General features: G+C 44.9%; 1 protein-coding gene across 2 annotated transcripts in view; it reads right to left on the reverse strand.

The window, feature by feature from the left end:
* hipk2 (homeodomain interacting protein kinase 2) overlaps positions 1 to 14,989 on the reverse strand; it is a 77,739-nt gene that overhangs the window by 23,163 nt on the left and 39,587 nt on the right. For both annotated transcript variants that reach the window (XM_028584883.1, XM_028584882.1), the window contains exons 3-4: positions 2,641 to 2,764; positions 1,827 to 1,946 (exon numbers count right to left, since the gene is read on the reverse strand). In XM_028584883.1, coding sequence (XP_028440684.1) covers positions 1,827 to 1,946; positions 2,641 to 2,764 — 244 coding nt within the window. The remainder of the gene's footprint in view (positions 1 to 1,826; positions 1,947 to 2,640; positions 2,765 to 14,989) is intronic.

The raw sequence follows: 14,989 nt of genomic DNA on the forward strand, positions 1-14,989 counted from the left end.
CGGCTTGCCCTCCGAGCAACCCTGGGGTAGCACACAAACGCTCATCTAACAGCCAAGGAAGACGGGGGGAAGACGGCATGTGGAGGCACACACACTATATCACTGAGACAATGTGCAGAATATAAACTGCACTGCACGCACACGTTTCGCACAAGTGCACATGGACGCACACTTACGTAAACTGTATGAAAATGCACAGACAAGTATAAACACACGTGATCATTCTCTTTCAAAAGACTTAAAAAATTGCACAACATTAATCTGTGTTGACTGTAGAAAACTCCTGAGTGAACACATCATATTTTTAATTACAGTCAGCAGAGTGATGCAGCTGCTGTTACGTGGAAACACATGGCAAGGTCAAATTAAAGCTGAGCAATCACTCTTCAGAGTGGAAAAAAAAAGTGGTCAGGGTGCCTTGACGTTTGATTTTCCACTTCCCAAAGACAGTAGAAAACCATGACGAGTTAAAGCAGTGCTGTCAAGAACAAGATCGGATTCTTCCCTACAATGCTGTTGTCAACTCCTATCATCAGGAGCAGAAACCCCCTTATACAGTACCGGCCAAAAGTTTGGACACACCTTCTCATTCAATGCGTTTTCTTTATTTTCATGACTATTTACATCGTAGATTCTCACTGAAGGCATCAAAACTATGAATGAACATGTGGAATTATGTACTTAACAAAAAATAACTGAAAACATGTCTTATATTTTAGATTCTTCACAGTAGCCACCCTTTGCTTTTTTTTTTATAACTCTGCAAACCCTTGGTGTTCTCTCAATGAGCTTCATGAGGTAGTCACCTTAAATGGTTTGGTCAGGGTTAATTAGTGGAATTTTTTCCCTTATTAATAAAAAAAAAAGCAAACGATGGCTACTTTGAAGAATCTTAAATATAAGATATGATTTCAGTTATTTTACACTTTTTTGTTAAGTACATAATTCCACATGTGTTCATTCATAGTTTTGATGCCTTCAGTGAGAATCTACAATGTAAATAGTCATGAAAATATAAAGGAAACGCATTGAATGAGAAGGTGTGTCCAAACTTTTGGCCTGTACTGTATAACAACAATATGTTTTAACAAAGGGCCTCCTAAGCCCATGGGTTGTACCGTTTTTTTCAGAGAGAACTGAGAAATTCTTAAATTTGACCAAAAACATGAACGATTTGCTAAACCTTTACCCGACAGCTGCTAAAAAAGCACATGGGCAGCTGACTCAAGAGCATGTACACTGTTACTGTAAGTCTTCATTTGAAGGCCAATTATTATCATCCGTGTTGTCAGTGTGGTATGTTTCTGGCATTCATAAGAAACAAATGCACTCGGCTCTTCGAAGAAAAAAAAAGGTCAATCCTAGGCCCGGGCGGAGCAGACACTGTGAAAACATCGCCACACCCTGCAGAAATGGATCAGTATTTGCAGTTCCATTTAGTCAAGAACTCAGCAAGTGACAAAAGTTCAACTTAAGGTAATGAGGGTACAAAAAAAAAAAAAAAAAAAAGCGGACCTCCTTATTGAGTGGCCTACATGGAGGGACAGTGGGAGGGGTTGGCGCAGACACCCTCTGAGCTGGATCCATCAGGCTGGGCTTCCATTTGCCAAATCCTCTCACACAGATCCATTTTGTTCTCATTACCCTCGGACTTTGTTTATAGCCTGTATCGCCAATGCATCACACAGTGTAGCCAGAGTTTTGGAGAATATTAATGCTATATATTGCTGGCAAAAATATCACCTGCTCCTAGAAGGATGTTCTTGATGCTATCGGAAGGAATTTGCGTGTTTGTGTGCGGGCATCTTGTATCATTCCGGTCGTACCTTAAGTCTCCAGAGAGGATAGGTGGAGTCGGTGTCTCTGTTGAAGAACCTGGTGGTCTTTGTTCCCGCACTCAACAGATACTCTGCAGGTAGACCCTGAGTCTGTGAGATGTACCGGATCTGCAAGACAGAAGATGAATCATTTGCATTTGAGACTTGACTGAGCATGCCGTAAGTTGTAATCAATTTGAGAACACGGTGAATCTTTCCCATGACTTAAAAAAAAAGGCTCAAACTTTAGGATTGATGTTCTTCTGGCAGATTGAAAATCTAGGCGACATTAACTACTCCAGACTTATCTGGCTGCACTACGCATAGCACCCAAACATGACCTCAGCTCAAGAGTCTGAGATTGATTTGAGACTCGTAAATGAGACACTTTGTGAAGTTTTTTTTCGGGGCTTGTGAAAAATCAGTCAAGCTTGTTCGGTGACGGAGCACAACTTGCTCAAGGTTTTCCCACTGAGCCTCGTCTGACTGATGGAGAAGGGGGAACGCGGCAATGTCTTGCTCTGGAGCACAGGGGCTGCGCTAATTGGACAAGTGGCTCGGTGGCATCTGTTCAGATAAACAGGAAGGCTGCGCAAGAATCATCATGGGCTGTCAGGGGGATTGGAGAAGCATCCCACCCTCCCAAACACACTCACAAGCGCACGCTCACGGAGCTAGAACACCCACACAAATGCATACACATACAGTACATAACTGCAATAATCTAAGATTTGTGTTTATGCTAGCGCAAGGACACACGCAATTATGAGTCGCGAAGAGGTCAGGAGACATGTTGGAGGTCCAAGCAACCATTATATGTTACCTGATCGTACTCCGAGGCTCCTGGGTAGAGGGGCCATCCCAGGAAGAGCTCGGCTATCACACAGCCCAGGGACCACATGTCTATGGCCTCACAGAACGGCAGGCCCAGGATGATCTCCGGAGCCCTGAGGAAAGAGAAAACACACAGTATGGTTAGAAATCAGACATCAAATGCATAAGACCATAATGAGCAGAGCTGGTGCTGTTAACGGGATTCTGCTGCGACTGACAAAGACTCCGAAAAATGAGACATATTATTATAACTGTGATGTGACCACAGTGCCATTTTCAATGGAAAGTCATATCTAGCAAAGGCATGGCAAGGAGCTTCTTTTCACGCTTCCTGTGAGCTCATGGAAAGCAGCCCAGTGTGGTTACGCACAGGTCGGAAGAGCAAATAATCTGCACTGCGTATGTAGGAGTGAGCTGGAGACTGTCCACACATTTCGGCAACATTCCCGAAGTCAACGTAACATACACACACAAGTACACATTTTGTTTTTTTGCACGCAAACATGCTTTTCCACAGACAGGACAAAACATTTAATCAATCAATTCATCTTCAATGTCTGAAGGCTGTTTTTGTTATCTTAACATTGATCACTCAGCGTAGCCTCGTAGGGGTGTTCCTTCATATCGCTTGTTTAGGCAGTTTCCGAGGTGCCACATTGCAGATTGTTGATTGATAAGCATGCAGGAGCACCAATCACTGAGCCCCATCTCTGGTAGCCAGACATGGGGACTGTGTAATTGGAAGAGGGGTATTTTTAACAGAGTTTCATGGTCCACGGCCACAAAGCAATGTGGAAGTAATTATGCCATGAAAATAAAACCAACATAAATATTCCGTAGAGGATGCAACGAGCTTCATACGAGCTTTTAGCAGGCTGCATTTGAGTTAATAGTGCCAGTGCTTAATTCCTAGACACTGGCTTTTCCCAGTCATACATACACACATACAGTACAGTGATACACTAAGAGACCATTTCAGTGGTAGAGGAGATAAATATCTATGATTTGATTATTCATTCATATCTGCTTCATATCCTTTCAGAAAGACTAATACACTCTTTGTGAACTCACATGGCTAATGGGGCTTAAAATAACCAAGAACACAGTGACCCTGCTCTCTAAAAATCTAAAGCACTTTCAAGAAGTTTTCTGGCTATCATCCCCATATTGGGGACCTTTTTGGTTTAACATGTTGCCTATGTATGAAATGTAGTCACCTCGCTGCAAAATAATTTGCCAGCAGCTCTTATCCTTTTTATTACTTCAATCTAGACTGGATTACTGAAACCGAAATCCTTCTCTCCATCTATTAATAACATATTAACAGCATGACGCACAGATCACAGGATCTAAAGGCTGATCCTGGAAAGTTTCTCATCCATGGCCGAGTTCACAATGCTGATTGTCGTGACCATGGTAACTAGGCTAGCGCTCCCCCCTAAAGCCTACACGGGTTCTGGCAGGGTTTCGGTGGCAGCGAGAGAAACGAGGGGGGGGCCTGGCCTTGGTCCCGCTGGAACTGTAGGTACCAGGGAAACAGAGAATGTGGAAAACAGCATGGGGGGACGCTATAGGACTTTATATGCCTATAGAGGGGGGTCTTCGAGGGCAGCTGGGGGTTTGGAAGAGAATGAATGAACATGCCTCACATACTTAAAAGCTAATTTCCAACTGTAGCTCCCTGCCCTCTATTCACCGCTCGCTGACAAAAAAGCAAAAAGAGGGCACAGGCGATTCATTCACACTCAGATGGGTCTAATATAGAAAGGCAGAAGACGTCACGAAGATAGACGGTGACATACTGCGGAAGAGAATCAAAAATCTGGAACAAGAGGAAGAGAGTTCAAGAGAAGCAGAGAGGCACAAGTAAAGCAAATGGGGGGGGGGGGGGGGAGAGAGCTCCTGTCACAGAAGGTGGCTATTGGGGTCTCGATGGCAAGCAGTGGAACAGACACCAAGACAACACTCTATAGCAACAGTATCTTAGGGCACCATTACACACCAATACAAAGACACCTGCAAACACAATGAGCCGAGACATCTATCAAGGGGCTGCCAAAGAGACATAAAGGAGTCTGCAAGGAGGCGATAGTGGAGGGAGCAGCGATGTCTGCTCAAGGTAGGAAAGAGACAGTCCTTCCAGAAAAATGCTGGAAGTTTTTTTGTGATTGTTGCGGGCAAAAAGTTCTTGATTATGCGGCACGTTTTCTTAAAAAATGCGATGGAATATGCGGGATATTTATGCAATTTTATGCGGTGAAATTGCGGGAACTTGCAAAAACTGCGGTTTGATGAAAAAGAGAAAAAAAAAAGTGATTCCCCCCAACACCCTGCTTTTTGATGATTTTCACGTCGCGTAATTACATCACTTCATAACGTTCCCATGGCAACAGGGGAAAATGGCTGCTCTTGTGTGACGTAAACGCAACATTTTTCAACTTTCTGCTAAGATATATGTGAGTTTTTTGCAACAAAAATGCGGGGATTGTGAAATCATGCAAGCGCCGCATATTTAGCGAGGAAATCGGCAATTTATGTGGCGAAAGTGCGGCGTATTTGAAAAAATAGAATGGCAAGAATGGCTGCAGTTTCAATGTGGACGTAAGGGAGAGGGAACAATAACAGCTGTACACACATGTAGACCACCACACAGAGTGGCATGCACAGATAAGTTAAAACTATCAGGAGTAGTGTTTCAGGGAGGTTGGTGTGCCTTTCACTTTCAGCAGGAGATGTGGTTAATCCACAAGCACTTGTTCATAAACACACTTAACCATCCTGTTATGCAGTATTGCTTGGAGTCTGGGTCAATTTAAAGTCTTCTGGAATACAATACACAGTGGCTTCTGAAGATTATGTTCTATTTATACATTCAAATATCATTGTTTGTACTTTCACTCTGCGCTTATCACGCTGTCTGTGCAGAAGTTAATAATAGAAACAGGCGGCACTCCGTCATCATCATCACGTTGTTGTTTTCTACCTCTGCAATATTTTTAATATATTTAATATATAGTCCAGCAGTTCAGTGGCGCATTTCTCATCTACTGTTAATAGGATTAATTCCTACACAAAAACTCTACACGTGTAGGCATACCCTCTTATTTGTGTATGAGTTCCCCAAAAAAACTCATTTGACTTTGAGAAACCCAAAATATGTATGAGCCATTGCAGGCTGCAAAAAGCAGAGGCTGTTCTCACAACACAAGGCTGTTTTTGACTCGGCTGCAATGAAATTTTCTCCATCAAAACACACTGTGGAGATGAAAGCCACAGGAAACCCTTTCATCAGATGGTCCCCCAGATCACTGTGACTCCAGCGGACACATGCAGACCCCAGGACCTTCTACTTTTCCTCCACTGAACTGAGTCACTTCAAGCACAAGTCACCATCATGGTATATGTAATTCACACTAGCTCACAAACTGACAGCAAAGCTGACCCAGTGCCACATTTAATCTCAAAGAAGAAAGGTGGCTTTCATAACAGCCAACTTCAACAAGATGTACTTTCATTAGAGCAGAATTAGTGCAAGGTCTTCAGCTTTAGTACAATGTGTCTATGCATGTGTATAGCCGTGCGCCACAACCACATGGACTTTGCCCTCGTGTGTGATGGGGAGAATTCCTAGTGTTGATGTTGTGCTTGGATCCAGCCTGGACCTTCACGGGTTATGCTCCAGTGCTCTACTTAGGCTGTTCTCATGGCTCCTCTACCTCTCACAGAAAGCTCCTCCCGTTCAGCGAAAGTCAGAGAGAGAGAGAGAAAGAAAGAGAGAGGGAGAGAGAGGGCAAATGAAGGGAGGAAGGAAGAGAGAGGGAGTAACATTGTTGCTCATGATATGAAACCACAAATGCAAATCTGCCCCTACCAATGCACCACTGCCATTGCATGCAAAGCGCCCCACAGCTGCTGCTGATGCAGGCCTTTCTCTGGCGATGATAAACAGCATACGCATCCGTGCCGCTCACAAACCTCGCTCCTTTCCTGCCCCGACCTTCCCTTTCTAAAGTAGCAGAGCACATTAGATTGACAATTTATGCAGATAGGACCATTTCAGTTTGTGATGCCAAATAGGATGCCATAGTTAATCTCTATCGTAAAAACGTTTCAAGGCTTACCTAAAGAGGGGTTAAAATACAAAATACTATAGAAGAATAATAAAAGAGAAATTACTGTTTTATCTGCCAGTGTCTTTTTGTGGGTCAAAAACTGAACAAGACACATTCTAGAGTCATGCTAGTGGCATGCACAGCGGTTCTTTGGTATTTGGTATTTGGTTAAAAACAACTAACTAAAGTTTTTGACCTAATGATGATGAGATGACCCAAAAGTGAGATGAATATCAAAGTTACTACAATTTTTCCAAATTTCTTGGCAATTCAATTCAATTTAAAAAAAAAATGTATTTATAGTATCAATTCATAACAAGAGTTATCTCACGACACTTTACAGATAGAGTACGTCTAGACCACACTCTATAATTTGCAAAGACCCAACAATTCCAGTAATTCCCCCAATAGCAAGCATCCATCCAATAGTCACGGTACGCCGCAAATAGAAACCTCATTGTGGCGCTAGAGGAAAATCAGGGGATCGCATTGCTAACCATAGAGATCACATCACTAGCGTGGCTAAAATCTACGTTTTTGCCACCTGGTTATCTCTGGAACCGAGATGCTTGGATACACCATCTGAGCGTGCTACATTCAGCTGACACTGCCAACTTATCACCATTTAAGCCGCACCCCACCTAGCTCATCTACAGTTGGCACGACTACCACAGACAGTGCCTCTCGGGGGGTGGTGGTGAGCTTCTCGCTGCAGACCCTTTATGTCAAACACAGTACAGACGGTGTGCAAACCACCGGCTAGCCAGAGGCTTTCTCTGGAACTCAATGGGGACCCAACTGCATGAGAGGCCTCAGTGTTCGGGCTAGTGGCTCTGACAGCACTGGCCCTTGACAAAAGAGAGAGGGAGGGTGAGATGGAGAGAGAGAGAGAGAGAGAGAGGGAGGGAGAGAGAGAGAGAGAGAGAGAGAGAGAGAGAGAGAGAGAGAGAGGAGAGAGTCTGCATGCTGACATCCTCCCATCTGGCCTGGTCACTGATGAGCCCCACTCCCCTTGGGAGCCAGAGATGGCACGACTCATGAATGGAGCCTTTCTTCTGCCACCCCAGCCCACCCCTATACCTCAGCCCCTTCCACCCACCCACCCACCCCCTTTGCCAGCGAAGCCAACCCCTACACCTCACCCGGCCTCACCATCCACCCCCTCCTTACAAGCCCTCTGCCAGCAAAAAAAAAACAAACTTCAAACCCCTCAAACTAGGGCGCCGAGGCCAGCCTAGCACTCCCTCCCTGCTTTCCTGTCCGCCCTCTGCTCTGTTGAACCGTGCCTGTGCTTGGCTGGCCCGCCAGCCCACACACACACGCAGATACAGTGCGCACACAAACACACACACGCACCCACACACACACACACACACACACACAGCTGACATCACAGGCTGTGTGCATGTCAGGATGTATCCATCAGGCTGACCTTCCCTTAGCTTGGCTCCAGACGGGAGACTGATAGATCCCTGGAACCCCGCAGCATTTACACACACACACACACACACACACACACACACACACACACACACACACACACACACACGCACACACACACACACACACACACACACAATGTCAGCCAGTCTATGGTAATGGGTTTCATCATCAATGGGTTTCAAAGACTTCGTCATTATGCAACTACCTTTTATTCAATAGGCAGGCAGTTATACGTAAAGAGCAACATGTATACTGGAGGTAAATAAGATCTTATACTGGGTATGTTGAGAGCACGGTTGTGATATAGTGCTGGTTGAGGAGAGAGATAGCTGTCCAGTGCTAAAAGGGAAAAGCACTTCATGAGAAAAGAGCATAAAGCACTTCATGAGAAAAGAGCCTGCCATTAACGTTTCTCCCCTCTATCTCCTTCTCTTCTTTCCCTTTCCTCCCTTCTCTTTGCCTTTTCCCCTCTCTCCAGCCCCGGCTTTGCCCTTGCCTAATGTAAAAGGCTCGGGTTGATGCAGTGTATGACTCCCTTCCTCCCCCGGGGTACTCATCTACTGTACATATTCATGCCATCAAAGGTTCCTCCACAGCCTCTTTGAAGACGCACCATAGAGAAACACTTTTTTAGATATATTGCATGGTGGTCGCTGACTGTGAAATCAATGTGCGGAGATACATCTCCTACTGTGCACCTGTGGCTCACACCAACCCAAGACACACACACACACACACACACACACACACACACACACACACACACACACACACACACACCTCCAACCGCTCCACCTGCTCTCATCAAATCAGAAATTGCTGCACAGCACACAAGCCAGGCATAGCAGTACTCATGTAAATGCACAGTTATGTAGGCAGAGAATATAGATTGCATTTCAATTTAGAGACTGTGTGTTCCAGCTGGTTCATGGGTGGAAAGGAGGAGGGGGATATCTGGACAAGGTAAACTTTTCCACAGAGTCCTTGAGAAATGTTGTCTCACTCCCTAAGCAGGGGCGACATTCCTGATGTTCAAGGTCCTGAAAACAGACCTCCCCTCGCTCTCGGGAAAAAAACACAGCCAACGCGCTGACGAGGCTGTCACTGTTTTACCTGTTACGGTAAAGTATTAGCATTCCCTGCGACTCGAGCGATGCACTACAACGAGGCACATGAGGGCCCATGGAAGGAAAGAAGGAGAGACGAGGGAGGGGTCGACATCCGAAGAATTGGTCACTGGTACTGTTATGATAATGCAAAAAGAGCAACAGACTGCAGCAACTCGAATGCATCATAGCAGACTAATGTAAGTAGGTATGGGTGACAGCTGCGGGTGTGCTCGTGCTGATTCAACACAACCTGAAGTAGGGTTCAGCTCGGCAACCTACAGAGGAAGTAAACTGAGAGATAACATAGATAGAATTTGCACGCTCAAAGGTTGTCCCTGTTCCGTCTCACAGTCTCACCAGCTCACATTTAACTGCTCCCTCCTTTATGAGGCATTTTATATATTGAAATATTCAGTGGGCAGAGAGCCACCCCTGTCCCATGGCACACATGGCACATGGAGCCCTGTCGTCGAAGTGTGGCATGGTCAATATTAGCGCATGGGATATGCCACGTTCTCTCACATGGCATCACCCTATGTCATTACACACAAGCTGTTTATCAAATGGGGCTGTGTTCATAGCAACGTTAGATAACATATCAGATTTACTGTTAGGTAACATAGAACATCAAACACATATTGCATTGGCTTGGCAATACATTTGGTGCTATGGAAAATTTCGCTCTATGGTGTTTTTAAGCCCCCAACGTCTCCTTCCAGGCAGCGCTGCGACCGTTGACTTCAAGGCACCTAACCTTAACCTTAACCTTGACCCTAACCATAACCATAACTATAACCATAACCATAACCATAACCATTGCCTAATCCTAGCGCCTTCCAGGCAGCGCTGCCTGGAAGGAGACGTTAGGGGCTTAAAACACTGATAGACGAAAATTTCTCCCCCCCTTGGAGAAGCAGTGTAGCACCCCGCCCTCTCTCGTTTTGTAATCCCTCAGCTCGCAAAAAGCTTCCATTAGCAACGCTAACAACTCCAAAAACCATACAATGAGCGCCACTCAGTTGTTCCTTTGTGACGTCTATGCAGCGCTTCATCGTTCCTGGTTGGTAATGACCTTTTTCCTGTGGTTGTTATTATTCTCCAGCATGCGGCTGTAAGTATTACATCTCATTTCCACCTGCAGCCGGCGGGCTATCCCCAGCTCCCTGCAGTAGCCTCTATAACCCCCAAAACCCATCACCTGGTGACGGGGTCAAAGGGACAGACCTCTCGATCTGGGTGGAGGTGGAGGGAGAAATGACAGAAAGGAGATGAGGCAGGGAAAGACGGAGAGAGGTTAGGTTGGGCACAACAATGGAAGATGGATGCCCTCTCCATCAACAGCCACCCACCCACCTACACACACAGACACACATATTCTGTCCCTTCTGCCTCTCTTGTCAAAGGGAATGATGCCGGTAAATGATGGGTATCTGTCATACAGAGATGCTTTCTGCGCAAACAGCCCGGAGAGAAGACGTACTAGACGCAAAGAGAGGGCCTCAAGTCTCTCCAGCCCTATTAGGGTAGTAGACTGACAGTAGTCAGACAGTATTAGTCCAGTCTACAAGCCACTGGCCAGACACTGACCCAACCCTCAGGCATGTGAAGCTCTGCTCCATGAAAATCCGACTTTTAGTGGAATCTCAAAATAATAACTTGAAAATGGGTAATTGGTATCACATGACGGTAAAAAAACAATATATCACAAGACAAAAGATGGACACGTTTCTTGGAAAGTCGCTGCTGGCCCTTCAGAATGATGCCATGGCACCCTCATTCTCTGTTCGTCTGTACTCCCCACTGTCAAAATGCCCAGAGGGAATATGGGTCACACAGTGAGCTGGCTAGGAGTGGGCGAAGCCAAACTAAAGGCAGAAAATCAGACAGACGATAACAAATTCTAACACGCAGTCACTCAGTCAACCAGCTTAACCAGCTTAACCAGCTGGCAAGCCTGTGGCTGAGACATTCACCAAAACAGACAGGAAAGCAGCATAGCGAACAGCGAGACACAGTACGTGGACGGGCGCAGGCGCTCAGTCAGGCAGATGAGATTGTTTCTGCTGCTAAAACCAAAGCCTTGATCACTAAAGCAGATTAGCGTAAACGAAGGATTCAGTGAGCGAGACTTAAACCTTTCGTCCGGCTCCAATCTGTCCAGCACAGTGCAAGTCCCAGCAGGGCAGCCCAAAGCCCAGACATAAACTGCAAAATAGACTTCATATCTATTGTAATATTTATATCACAACCTTTCAGTCAAAAAAAAAAGCCCAGCATGACAGTTATGTAAACTGCTGGCCAAACCAATCACAATCTCATCTGCTTGCTTGCTTAACTGTCTGTCTGTTTCCCTCTCTTGCGGTTTGTCTGTATTTTCTGCTGTCTGGTTGTTGACAGCATTATTGTCATTTTATCGTCGAGTTTTCTTCAGCAGTTGCTATAGTCCAATACAGTCCAGGGCAAGAAATCTCAAGGCTCTGCATTGATATGTCCCATTCTGCTGATTTAGGATGACTAAGACAGAGATCAAGCGATAAGAGGGAGAGGAAGAGGGGGCACAATCAATGTGGTCGGCTGGCGCAGCCGTACATACTGGATTTGTGGTTAAAAAATAAGCCATTTAAAATGCGGCGCCTGAGAACATATAGCTAGGAGCCACGGGGGCGCCGTCCTACCGTTGTAATGACATACGTACATCTCCCTGCCATTCAATACACGCACACGCACAAAACACGTGCACACACACACACAAAACACATGTGCACACACACAGTTGCAATCACAAATGCGGCTCTGGTTGACTAGTTCCTTATTTCTGGGGAAAGTGAAAGAGCACATGGGGGAGACATTTGCACGGCAGACTGCAAAACTCCCCTCCACCGACACCCCGGACATACAGTACATGGGCTACATTTCACTACCTCCACCCCCCACCCCATCCCCCATCCCCCCCTTGTATGATTACCGTCTTCCTTCCTCCCACCCAGTCGGGCAGTAATACCATCTCCTGCCTAATCAAATTCTGCTGTGTGTGACATGAATTCTCGGTGCCCATGCTGCGCTGCCTCACGACAAGCTAGAGAGAGCTGTAACTAAAGCTCACACAGGTCCTATAGAGCAACTCCCCATCTCTCCAAAATTTAACACGGGAGAGTCCTCCTGGATATGATTCCCCAGCCTTACTCCTACTTTCTATCTGCCTGTTTCTCTGCTTGTCTCAGTGTCTGCTTTCTGTCTGTCTGTCCGTCCGTCTGTCTGTCTGCCTGCCTTTCTGTCTGCCTGTCTGTCTGTCTATGTACAGCGCAGCTTTCTTCTTTGTGGTGTATGTGGTGTATGTGGTGTATGTGTGTGTTTCTAGAGTGCAGCAGGCTCATGGTTAATTAGAGAGTGGATAGGGCAGACTGACAAAGGCTGATACAAATTGTCACCCAGATGTGGTCAGATCTTAATACAACTCAATGATCCCAAACCCCCCCCTTGTTGCAATTAACATCATACACACATAACAGTGATTTCATAAGCATACATGAAAATACAACGATCCCTAAACACGCCCTCCAGAGTGTCCTTGGGGAAAGGTGAAGCCTCTACTGATCACGAGTCTTCTCAGCCCTCCTTAGACTCGTGTCCCTCTATCTGTCCCAGCATGCCGCCTGCCCGCTGTGCCTTCAGACACTCTTAACGCCGTTTGTCACGCTGCATTCTTCCCTGACAAGAATTAGAAACGTCATCACGTAGAGAAACAACAGCAGGATTATTAAGGCTTTAGGGTGGAATTTGGATGAATAGGCCATCCCCTCATAGCGTCATCAGAAGACTTCCTGGTAAGACAAACAAAGACAGATAGTGTTGTGTGTGGTGTGTTTTTGGACTTGTAAATACGAGCAGCAGTTTCTCATGTCAGGATCAGTCTTGGAAGAGACAAAGACATGTCATAAAGGGGGACAGGTGTGTGCTTTTGTGCTTTCTTTCTCAAAGTTTCAGCCACATTAATACACACGGCGTGGGCTGAGAAACTACTACTGGGAATTAAATGTTTTCGCACCCCCGCATTCATGGATATGCATCGATTCATAAAACAGTCAGAAGTTTCTCATGTTAGTTCAAAATAAGACACACTCCATTTCCGTTAAGAAACACAAAATACAAAACTAAAAGCAAATCTCTATCTGAGCCAGAAGGCACACAATATATAATTTGGCTTTTTTTTTATATTTAATTTGTGTTGCCACGGCATTGTGGAATGCAGCGTCAACTCCTTTCTTAGCTTATAATAATAAGAGATGTCTTCAAAAACAATCAGTCACAATGACAGGTAATTAATTTGACCAAGCAACAGTGCCCGGCAGTCATTTGTAAAAGAAGTCCCAGTTATTCACCTCTCAATGACAATACCCATGTATGGTTTATTTCTTCCCTCTGTCATATAGAGAGCGATCATTTTCTCCCGTCCCCTATACGGTCTACCATGACAAACAATGAAGCCATGCTCGGCGTTTAAAATGCCATTGTCTATTGAGGGAAAACAATTACTGTACAGCAACAATCAATACGGCATTATCCTTTTCATGTAGCCACACTTGAAGATTCAATTATTATGGACAAAATGACATTGCTATTTCTGCTGTCGTGGCCGTCCTCAAGGAAAAAACAGACAGATTTGAATCCATCCAAATAGTAATTTGACTCATATAAAGTCCACCATATATGCACATGGGGGGAATTAAATACATTTATGTGTCTGATTAAGACATGAATGTATTATCTAGTTAGGCTTCGACTCGTAAGTATCAATGTGGTGGACTCACCAAGAGGGGGGGATATCAGTGAGTGATTGTAAAGGCAAGTGACAGTGACGGTTGATATCCCAGAGGATGTACATATTACTGCCGATCAACTGGTTAACCCTGGAAATCAAGGGGCTTTGCTGGCTCTGGGTTAAGTTGCTAAGTATTAGAGTTGAAATTAACAATTATTTTCATTATGAATTTGTTTCGTTAACTCCTAAATTGTTTAGTTTATAAAATGTCATGAAATAGTTCATCACAATTGCCCCTTAGCTTTGGTTTGAAATATACAGTCAAAATAATAAGGTTACTTGATTATTCCATGAAACACACCAAGCCAAACAACATAAATGGAATGTGATGCACGTGAGACATAATGAATGGAGAGGCTAGGCACGTCAAATTGCCCTTAAACGTGATAGTCTTTGGTTTTTGTTTCGCCCTCAAGTTAAAAACCTATAAACAAAGATACAGACAGGGGGAACGGTCGTGTTTACGAGACCAAATGATAAAGTGTAATAAGAAGTGATAGCCCCACCTGAGATTGGAGACTGTTGCTTTTGGGAGTCTAATGACAACATTGTTCAGCTCTTTCATGGATACAGGGATGTTTTTTCCACGACAAGACATACCAGGGAACGGATGACAAATATGCTTTCATTGTGGTTTGCATGTCATAAAAAACATTCCACACAGATATGCATGTCCTGTGACAGCTCTGTAACTGATGGTTGCCTTCCTTAACCAGGTGTTTTCCTGTCTTAGCTTACCTTGCCCAGAGGGAAGACCGTCCCCCTCTCACTGAACACACACACAACAAAGGCATTCTGGCTCTGAACATTTCTTTTTTGTTGTCGAGAGGCAACAGACAGTTTTACAGTATGAGC

The sequence above is a fragment of the Perca flavescens genome, chromosome 8 (genome assembly GCF_004354835.1).
Source record: "Perca flavescens isolate YP-PL-M2 chromosome 8, PFLA_1.0, whole genome shotgun sequence".
In the NCBI taxonomy this organism is placed as follows: Eukaryota; Metazoa; Chordata; class Actinopteri; order Perciformes; family Percidae; genus Perca; species Perca flavescens.